The sequence below is a fragment of the Micromys minutus genome (genome assembly GCF_963924665.1).
Source record: "Micromys minutus genome assembly, chromosome: 25".
NCBI classification, from domain to species: Eukaryota; Metazoa; Chordata; class Mammalia; order Rodentia; family Muridae; genus Micromys; species Micromys minutus.
The window spans coordinates 7,017,227-7,028,112 of record NC_137960.1 but is presented as its reverse complement, the minus strand read 5'-3'; the positions used below and the strand labels follow the sequence as shown (position 1 = coordinate 7,028,112).

The following is a 10,886-nucleotide window of genomic DNA, read 5'->3' as shown; positions in this document are numbered from 1 at the left end:
GGGGATGGTTTAAAAATCTAGGTAGCATCTCTGGGATCCACACTACATATGGGGATAAGCAGAGCCACATATCACGGCCCTTGTGATATGGTGAGGGACAAGGATGCAGAGTCCCTTAGTATGGCTGTCAGCCTTCCTCAAATCTATAGGCCAAGTGAGCAATGCTGACCCCTCCTCGCCTGTTCTGGTCAACATTCTTTACCAACTGCCCAGGTCACCCTGCCCCTTTACCCGAAGCTCGTGTGTCCTGAGCTCAGACTCGGCCCTGTGGAAGGACCCTATGGCACCCTCAGTTACTTAGGAAGCAGTGACAAGCTGTTCTCAGTGACGAGGAGAAACTGAGACAGGAAAGAATTAATTCCTCCAGAGGCCGAGGAGCCATTCTAGATTTGAAACATGGATTCACCCCTTCCCCTGCCTGTGATTGGCAGCACAGCAGTCTCTGAAGGTAAATGCAGCCCCTGGCAGAGCCTGCCAGACACAACCCATCACAGCAACCCATGCGTGGAGACACAGATGGAAAGGGAATGGGTTCCTTGGCACCAACCTCACCAAGTGCCAGACCGAGACCTGGCCACCCAACGCCCATTCCTTTCAGCTCATGGTTCGGAACTGTCAGCAGCCAGTTCCTCTCTGGAAGCCATGCCCTGGTATCTTGAAATCAAATGAAGACCTTTTCGTTGTTGTGTTTTTTAATGAAGACTTTTTTTTTTATATATATATAAAGGCGAATTGTGTCCCTGGTTAAAAGCTGAGTCTAGAAGGCAAGGCCGTGTTTGTATAGAACGAGCAAACTCAAAGTTACATTGGAATACGCCATTTCAATCGTGTTCTCTATAAAAAAGATCTAGGAGTGTAAAAAATAAAAAGAATCTCTAGACAGTTCCAAAGCACTTGTCCATGCGGTAAGTAAAATTCGGACCCTTCTCATTCTCTACAGGTAAGATACGAAAGCATCAAGGCCACAGCCGAGGAATCTCAGGACCTGTCAAAACATGATCTAGTGCAATTACTTACAGGTGGGGAAACTGAGGCTCACAGGGGTAAGCTGACCTATCCACAAAAATAGAGACTTTTGTAGGACACTGACCCTAGGATGGTGGCGCTCTGGAAGAGACAAGCAGCTGCATTTTCATAACGGGGACATCCATGAAACCTCCCCTTCCACTTAGCCGGCCTGCCTGTCCTTGACACCCCATCCCCCCACCCCCAAGTTTGAGGGATACATCCGATGTGTCCCCAGGCCGGCTTCCCAGGCTCGGTGGAGGTAGTTAATGTGATTCATGAAGAAAGGGAAAATGGTCTTTAAAAATCGACAAAGTGGATGGAGTATTTCCTGGGCAAAATAAAAGTAGCCGGGGAAACTAGGAAGAGTTTTAAGCACATCTAGTTTGCTTAAAATAAAAAACACAGGAGAAAGAAAGTCTGGAAGGAGCCTGCCCACTTCCCCCAGCACTGTCTGCATTGCGTTGCATTGCGTTGTGTTTAGTCCCTGCTGGCCCAGAGCAGCTGGTGCGGTGTTTCCCTCACCTGGAGCCTGCGTTTGACCTTCTCTGGTTTTGTCTGTGAGCGCCCTACTCGGGAACCATGTTGGACTTTTCCCTTTCTAAGCAAAACACATCCTTTACCCTGAATAAAGTCCTCAAAGGAGTCCTAGAAAGATACAATCTCTCGAAGTGAATGAAATTTATCGACTTTGGCTCGGAAAGTGACTTCATCAAAAATGAGAGGAACTTTTAGAAGGCTGAGACCTCAAGAGAAGACAGTTGTCAGGCGGAGTTCCGCCGGATATGTTTGGACTGTCCCCCAAGACATCCACCTCTCTGGGGACCAACTCGGCCAACAGTCCTCATCCAGGGCCAGTGTGTCCTGAACTCCTGGAGGAATCTACTGAGGAAGCCTTTTGTCCCCAGCTGGAGCAAGGGATGACATTCTATGCCAGTTGTGTTTTGAATCCCACATGTCAAAAAAAAGAAAACCCCAACCGCCCTACATCTTCCTAGTTAGAAAAGGAAATGAACAGTTCCAACCCGGCGGGCAGAGGCGCTCAACACTGGTCATCATCGACCTGCGTGGCCTCCAGGTTGGGTTGGGAGAGTCTGTGTCACCAGGAGCAGGTGCGCTGCTACCTCCTAGCAGTGCCCTTGGTCTTAATGTCTGCTTTGCCTCGTTGCTGGCGTGGAGATGTTTTACCTCTCAGCCCGGATTTTGTATCTCAAGACAAAATAGGCGATGAGCCGCAGGGAGATAAAGAAAATGCCCAGGACGATGAAATCCAGGTACAGTTTTGCGTTCTCCACGTCCAGCTCCCGCAGGATGGCCTCCGACTTCTGGAAGTGGCATGTCTCCGCGATGTCGCAGTGCAGGTCCTCTCGGTCCAAGCCGTAGATGGACAGGATGACCCCCTCGAAGCCGTATCTAGGGAAAGGAGCGCCACGTGTGAAGGGGCGGTCCTGGCTGAAGGTCGCCAGGCTGGCTCCCCTTCCCCTGCACTGCTTCCTGACTTGACAACAGCTTCCTGAGTCAGCCCTGAATCAGCACCCTACCTCTGTCCCCAGTCCTGATCCTTCTGAGAAAATGCAAAATGGAATGAACCGTTTTTTTTAAATGAACTTATTACCCATGGGGGAAATAAGCAAATAAACAAACGTTTTTGGCTTCCTTCTGAGCCTGTACACCTTTTCAGTGTTAGGTCCTGTTATGGGCTGGATATCCTGGCAAGTACACTGGAGCATTTAAATAAAGCCTCTTTGGGCAGAACAAAGGCAGGGATCTTCAGATGAAAGGCGCTGGTGTCCGGTTTCCCCGGATTGGCGAGTGTACAGGCAGCTGAAACTCTGTACAGCGGCTTTGTGTCTGTCTTGTTCGCCCAAACAATGTAGTGGGGTCTAAGCTGACACTCTAGGAAAGAAACACTTGTTCCCAGCGTGGAGAGAGCTGCAGCTGGGGGTCCGGGTTGGGGACACAAGCCAAGTTCTAGGGGCAGCCATTGACTTCCCAGGGAATACCCAGTGTGCAAAGCCACACAGCAGAGGGGTAAAACTCTGGTAGACCCTGGACCCAAGTTGCCAGAAAATTCTTGTGGGAAGGCACTGGGGTGTTTCAGAGAGGGTGAGCTGCTCCCTGGGTGCTTTGTTCAGGTTTTATAACAGAGATCTCATTGTGGCACTTTTCCCATAAAATGTAAAATACAGACACTCCCTTGGGAACACTTGGAACGTGAAGGCATGCCATAGAATCCTCAGGGTATGAGACTACATGCTCAGAGACGCACAAAACTAAGGGAAAGGTGGAGGAAGACCCTTGGATATGGGATGTGGAATGCGGATTTGGTCCCATTGCTGCTCAGTTCTTTGACCTGCCCCCTCCACCCCCATCCCCTTGCCGTCACCGCCCATGGGTACCTGACGTAGGAGATGTAGGACATCCACTGCAGGTAGGCTGGGATGGTGTCAAAGCTGACAAAGAACCCGGAGAAGAGCAGGACAGGGATGGCTGTCACGGGACCCACAAACGTTGCAACCTGGAGTGAGGCAGAGTGGGACATGAACAGCGCTCACTGGAAGGGGAAGGGATATCCCACCCACTCAGGTGACCCAGAGGTCATCCCAGTGGCTGGAAAGGAAGTGTGTCAAAGGGCCAGAGTCTTCATGGGCTGGCCAAGACCAGGATGGTGGCCAAGAATGTTCCCTGGCAGTGCCAAAAGTTAATCCTGAGACCCCAGCTGAGGAAGGGAACTGAACAATGTAACATTTGTTTATATATATATAAACATATAAATATAATGAGACAATATTTTCTGGGAATGGTCTCTGAGGAGTCTTAGGGGGCAGTTTATGGCTGTCCTTGGAGCTGACAACTGGGTAGGGGCACGTCTCTGGGGGTCTGGCCTAGAGGCAAAGATACTGTCATCAACCTGCTGTGACACCAAATTAAAAAAGATAGGTTTCAAGGATCCCAGGGGGACCCACTAGATGAGCCCCTCCTCTGGGTCCCTGAGAGCTTAGGGCAACACCCAGCATACTGGCAACAGTTTCTACTGACCAGGCTCTGCGGGAAAGACTCTAAGTGTGGCTGTGCTGTGTGTTTTTGTATGCTGTGTGTGTGTTGCTCCTAAATGAGACTGAGGACATCCAGCACCTAGTTGGGTACACCCTCTGGGGTCCAAAGCTCTAGGGGGGTTCAACCTTAGGGGATAAAGCCATTTACAGAAACAGCATGGTTCTGATGTCTGCATGGGTCTGGCAGGAGGCAGAGGCCACACTGAAGTAAGAGGTCAACATGGCAGTACAGATGCTCTTCCATGAGCCTGATTTGAGGCTGGGATGTCCCAGCCCCCTCTCTGGGGTGTTAGCATAGGACAGATACCATGAATGCTTTCACCTCAGAATGAGATTTTAGAGGCCAGGAAGCCACTGTTGGGGATAGCAGAGATGAACCGGGAAGCATGTGGTAACCCAGGAATCTTTGGAAGATGGCGCAGGACCTCAAGAGCCTCTAAAGGGCTTTGGTTTGTAAGGGCAGGGGAGGCAATTTGGGGATTGGAGATGAGACCAGGCTCAAGGACACAGAGAAGAGCTATGCGAGGCTCTGGGTGAAGAGTAGGTATCCGCCATTGGTGTGCCAGTGGTCCTGCTGAGGCAAGGCTAGAGAGCTTGGTCTCTATACCAGCTCTGTGATGCTGACCAGTCAAGGCATCTCTGGTCCTGAGTCTTCCCTACCTGTAAGATGGGGTCTTTGAGGTGTGCTTGGTATGACATGAGCTGACATTTAGAACTCATGTCTGGGCATGTGCAATGTGTAGGCACAGCCGCTCTGCGAGTCGCTACTGTAGGGCGGCCATTCTGAACACTGAAGGCAATGCTAAGTCGTTCCTATGACAACAGCCTAGTAAAGACACCCAGAGGTTAATGATGGCATTAAGGGTCCAGGGGTTCACTGAGCCCCGCAAGACCAGGTTAGACCAAGGAAACAGAGAAAAGCCCAGTGCTGCTGAGCACTTCCTCAGCCTTACCTGCAGGGATGTGGACGCAGCTCCAATCAGTAGGCCTAAGGACTGGGCCACCAGCGAGGTCATGGTGCCCAGAGCAGCAAACAGCACGAAACGCACAGCATCCGATGGCTGCGACGTCATCCAATACACGATGCTACAGTAGGCCACAGGGAACATGATCTGCAAGTACACAGCCTGTGTCCCTGGGGGCTCTGCTTGTCTCCTGCCCCCGGGGCCCTTTCTGTCACAGACGCCGCAGGTTCCACCAAATCTGGCTTCACATCTCAGCACAACACTAGTGAAAACTGGTCCTACCCAGCTCTGCGGGGTGTGGGGAATGTCTGCTCCCTCTTGCCAGTCACTGGTGGCTCGCGTACCTGGAAGGGGACGTCAGCCATGGTCTTGGCCAGGTAGTAGGCCTTCAGGCTGTACCAGTAGTTCAGGTGCTCCCGGAGGAAGACGCCCATCTCCAGGGGAACTACAACAAGGAGATGGAAGAGATTGGTTGGGTAGGCACAGCCAGGGATATAGATATGTACAAGGATGGGCTGAGCCCTGGTGGTTCTGACCGATGTCACAGTGTGGGCCCCCAACACTCTAGTACTCAGATGAAACCTAGATTCACTGGTCTAAAAACAAAACAAAACAAAACAACAAAAACACCTACTGTTTATCTAACCTCAAGAGCTACATCTTTAATTTCAGCCCTTGGGGGGGCAGAGGCAGTTGGATCTCTGTGAGTTCCAGGCCAGCCTGGTCTACAGAGCAAATTCGAGGGCAGCCAAGGCTACACAGAGAAACCATGTCTCAGAAAAACTGTAAAGGTACATCCCATGATGTTTTGAATGCAAAATGTCCCCTGCAGGTTCCTGTAGGTCAACACTTAATTTCCAGTAGGTTGTGCTGTTTGGGGGAAGCTATGGAACATTTAGGAGGTAGAGCCTTGCTGGAGGAAGTGCGTCACATGAAGGGGCGGGGCTTCAAGAGGTAGAGCCTTGCTGGAGGAAGTGCGTCACATGAAGGGGCGGGGCTTCAAGGATTTACAGCCCTGATCCCATTTCCTGTTTTCACTCTCTGCTTTACGAGTGCAGCCAGCTTCCTGCTCCTGCGGGCACGCTGCACTTCCTCCCTAAGCTGCTGTTGTCTGTGATATTTTATTACAACAGCAAATAATAAACCAATCCAAGTGGTTCCATGAAGACCCAGAGTGGACCAAATCCCTGAGAACACCAAGGGACCTTATGGTGGCTAGTGGGACATCTGGCCAGCCCTATCTCTGATGGGCCCACCGGCTCTAATCCAAAGTAGCCAGCGCTGGCCATCCAGGCTATCTAAATAGCTGAGCTCCAGTGGGGAGGTAGGTGCAGCCAAATCGAGGGTCTTTTAAATGGCAGACTTTGGGGGAATTACCTTCCACCATGCCTAGTTGCCTTTCCTTGAGATTTGATCATCTGTACTAGATACAGTGTGTGTGTGTGTGTGTGTGTGTGTGTGTGTGTGTGTGTGTGTGTGTATGACACATATGCAGATACCCACAGACCAGAGGCACTGGATCCCTTAGAGCTGAAGTTACATGTGGCTGTGATCCATGCAACATAGATGCTAAAAATCAAATCCTCTAAAAGGGGCAAAATATTCTTTTAAGACTGAGTCATCTCCCCAACCCACTATATTATAGTTTCTTATCCAACGGTAAATACAACCTATTTTGTCAACATATAAATGCTGAATTTGAAGCATCAAGACCTGTGTGCCTGTAAAAGCCACACACGGTCAAGGCAAGGCCTCAGCTCCCAAGCCTGGGCAGCAGTTCCAGCTAGAAGGGACGGGACACTCACAGGTCAGAACAGTGGGCATGAGGGCGGCGAACATGAGGAACAGCATGGAGAAGAACAGGAAGCCAGAGTTGCTCAGGACCTTCTTGGCTTCGTTCCCAATCCCCAGGTACAACAGGCCAATGAGGAGGCCGATCCCGATGTGTGAGGTGATCCGCAGGTGGGTCAGGACCTAAGGGCAGGAAGAGCTTTTACCCAGTGCACAGGAGAGGGAGGACAGGGGCAAGGCCAATGGAAGCGTCTGATTCTGACTCCCATGACAGCAGATCATATTGAGATACCTTCCCTTTCCTCGAGGGAAATAGTCTTTATCAAGTACATTCATGTACACACACAAACACACACACACACACACACACACACACACACAGTACTACTACTGTAACTGAGATTACTATGCTTTGTTGCTCTATTCAAATTTGGCAAGCAAGGCTGGTCTCTGCAGAGACAACGAAGCAATGCTGGGAATGGGTCTATTGGAAACCCTCACTAGCTGTGGCTTGGGTTGCTATGAGCATGAGCCCATATGGTAAGTTACAGGTCTTCCAGCTCAGGGCCCTGAGGCTATCCTGGACTTCAGACTCCCTAGGATGCCTAGTGCCCACTGGACCGTGGTGTCATCAAACCTTCATCATCTCCTGCCTCCCTCTCTGCATGATCCCAGTCCATTTCCTGCAGGTCCATACTGGAGCTATCCAGTTTGGGGTTTGGAATGAGAAGAGAGATAGGGCCAGGCCCACCTCAACCTACACAGCACATATATGACACCAGCAAGACACACATTGGGTCTTGTGAACATGGACGTCTTGGGGCCTTTTGTTACTGCAGCACAACAGTGACCGAGACAGACTGATGCAAACTGAGCAATTTGAAAGTGTGCTTGGAGGAGGGGGCGAGTAAGTGGGCACCCTTACCGAGTCCCGCATGATGCTGAGGAAGGTCCTCTTGAAGAGGATGCAGAACTGGGTGAGGCAGCTGGCTGAGAAGCTGTGGCACCCTTCCATGGAGGCAGAGTCCTGAGGACACACAGGGAAGGCAGGCGGTAAGCTGCTTGCTTGCCACGCCCTCCTTGCCCAGGAAGGTCCTTAGGTAGCAGGTACCTGGGACCCACATTCAGACCTCTCCAATCCCTTCACCTGCTTTACCTCTTCAGCAGGCCGGTGCCAAAGGAACGGGTTTGTGTCAGTGTTGCCCCCGAGGTCTCTCTTATAGTCAGAGTCACACATGCCGTCCCGCACAGCTCTCACCAGGCGGCTGTTCTGGTCACCGTACTCGCCCGACGCCACTTCCATGACTGCAGGAGACATAGGAGGTGAAGTGAGGCATGAGGTAGGGGATTCTGGGAAAGATCGCCGAGATGCTGACGGGAACTGGAGGTCTCTGTCATTTTGTAATAGCAAGGCCCAAATGGCGACGAGAAAGCGTGGTGAATGAGCTACAGTGCTGGCTGACAGCCGCAGGAGCCGGATGCTGACTGATATACGCTCACCCCCGCCCCCAAACTCATGGTGTCAGGAGGCCAGAAATCCGAATCCGTACAGCATACACCAAACGCCTGCTCCGGACCAGCATGGGCTGGAGCATGAGATCAGCAGGAGGAAGCAGGGTTCCTTGCTTACTTAAGTGCTGAGTACAGAAAATGGTCCACAGTGGAGGACTGCTCAAAGCACTCTGAGACTCCACTACTCTGAAGCTGGGGACCATGGCTCACACCCCTCACCTCCCAGCAAGCAGCTCCTATCCTGGCTTTCCTTACTCACTTCCTCTGCCCTTCCTAGACCCTGTCCAAGTTCCCTCCACCTAGACTTCTGTGGTTGCTGATTGTCCCCTGCTCACTCCATGGTGGTGACAGTTTGCCGAGGTCTAGAAACTAGGAAGGGGAGAGAAGCACCTGGAAGGGGCATGCTCACCTCACCAGATACCTGCCATCTTCCTACGGTCCTCCCCACTCCTGCTTATCCTCTCTGGGATTCCACCCCCCTCCCCCCCAGCGGTGCCTATAGCTGCTGCTCCCTTCTCTTGTGTGAGGAAAGAAGCCAAACGCAAACAAGACCTTTCCCTTGGCTTTTAAATATGCCCCGTTGGTTCTTCCCTTTAAGGGGAACTTTCCCTCCCCTGCCTCCTCCCCTCCGGACGTTGTGGCAGTCTGCTTATTGTAGGTGAGGATTTTTTTTTTTTTAAACCAGGGCCAAGGGCCCCAGGACACAATTTAGAAAATGGCATATGGAACCCCAGGAGCTGTGTGGCCAGATGTCTGAAAAAAACCATAAATGAGAGCCTCTGGGCTGCCCTGAGTTGCAAGGTGTTTATAGAAGCACTCATGGATATAGGGTTGGTTCTAAGTTTAGTGACCAGCATCCACATAGTAGGGTGAGGCCAAGCAAAGACAGATCTTGGTCATCAGACAAGTCCTCCTGGAAGGGAGGACCGAGTGGAGTTCTCACAGGATGCCCCTCCCCCATTGGTTAAGACACAGCAGTAACTCCTGATTCACACATCAGATCAAAGTAGGACACATGAGACTGGGGTGGGGGATCCCCTTTCCTTCCAGCTGGGTGGGCTCTACTCACCAAAGTCTGCGGGGTTGTGGTAGGTGGGGCAGTTCAGACCCAAATCCCTCAGATACGGCACGAGATTCGAGACCTTTCCCCGGTATACGCATTGTCCTTGACTTAGCACATAAAGCTAAGAGAAAGGCGAGAGAGAGAGAGAGAGAGAGAGAGAGAGAGAGAGAGAGAGAGAGAGAGAGAGAGGGGGGTGTCAACCACAGAATTCACCTCTGCAGAGCAATGGTGGCTCTTACTTAGTCAGTCCTTCAAGCATTTGGCCAGTGATCCGTTCATCCCATCCATCCATCCATCCATCCATCCATCCATCCATCCATCCATTCCTCAACCAGTCAGTCATTAATCTGTCAGTCAACCAGCTAGTTAACCAACCAGTCAGCCAATCACCCTAAAAAAACTAGTGGAAAAAAATTAAGATTCAGGGTCTACATTTTTCAGGCTCTCTCTGCCCTGTCATGGATCTTAGGATGAAGTCTGGGGTAGGCCAAGGACCCGAACGGGGGAGGGGGCCACATACCTGGTCAAAGAGCTCAAAGAGCTTGGCACTGGGTTGGTGGATGGTGCAGACGATGGAGCGGCCGCCCTGGGCCAGCCCTTTCATCAGGGACACCACTTGGAAGCAGGAAGCGCTGTCCAGGCCACTGCAAAAAAAAAAAAAAAGACACCATGAGATGCTGGGAGTATAAGGTATAAACCCAGTGCCCCAGGTCTTGGAGGGACTGGGCAGTCACTGCTGAAGACCTATAGCTGCACTCCACCCCCAGGCCGGGCTTTTCTCAGCCCCTGTAACTGTTCAAGGGTGATACTTCCACAGGGGCTCTGTGTGCTGTATGTTATTTCTGACAAGAATACAGGGGCCCAGAAGGTCCGCAGAGGCCTGGCTGTGGAATGGGAGAAGGGAAACCCCACCTGCCTTGGAGAGAGAGGTCAGAACTGTCCCGGTAAACTGCATGCACCCTTCTGCCCAGTTGGGCTGTTAGGGAGGGAGGGGCTGAGGCTATACTCCTGATGTTTTATTGTCTACATTGATGCCTTGTGTGGGGAGGCAGAGTCCTGAGGCTTGCAGGGGTTTGCCAGTATCTGGCACCCCTGGGTGAGTACTCTCTTTTTTGAACACTCCCAAGCCGGTCTTGCTTCTACTATGTAGCTCCCAACAAGGGGAAAGAGTGAGTCACAGTGGGCACCCCTGAACACTGGCTTTCCCTAAGCAGTGAGCCTGTGAGAGGCAGTTTTAAAGGTTCTCGAAGTTTGTTATTTTGGGCCACTGTGGGCCAGGCACTCAGCTGGGCTGGGGTAGATGTGAACCTCCCTGGGATGCCAGGGATGGCTCTAAGTTCAGTGAGCATCTCCAGACGAGCACCCAGTCGGAAGGAGATGAAAAATCTGAATGAAGCCAGCCAGGAGTGTCCCTGTGCAGCCAGCCTAGTTTGTTGGGAATGTCTAAATACAACCTGCTTGGCAGAAAGGCGGGCTTATTAACTAATGACCCAT

At 51.6% G+C, this 10,886-nt stretch overlaps 1 protein-coding gene across 1 annotated transcript in view; it reads right to left on the bottom strand.

The window, feature by feature from the left end:
• Positions 1-826: 826 nt before the first annotated feature.
• Positions 827-10,886, bottom strand: part of ABCG1 (ATP binding cassette subfamily G member 1) — a 52,781-nt gene continuing 42,721 nt past the window's right edge. Inside the window, exons 7-15 of the mRNA XM_080938274.1 lie at positions 9,913-10,036; positions 9,399-9,513; positions 7,974-8,122; positions 7,743-7,844; positions 6,832-7,000; positions 5,371-5,471; positions 5,015-5,173; positions 3,405-3,523; positions 827-2,418 (exon numbers count right to left, since the gene is read on the bottom strand). Coding sequence (XP_080794400.1) covers positions 2,190-2,418; positions 3,405-3,523; positions 5,015-5,173; positions 5,371-5,471; positions 6,832-7,000; positions 7,743-7,844; positions 7,974-8,122; positions 9,399-9,513; positions 9,913-10,036 — 1,267 coding nt within the window. The 3' untranslated portion in view covers positions 827-2,189. The remainder of the gene's footprint in view (positions 2,419-3,404; positions 3,524-5,014; positions 5,174-5,370; positions 5,472-6,831; positions 7,001-7,742; positions 7,845-7,973; positions 8,123-9,398; positions 9,514-9,912; positions 10,037-10,886) is intronic.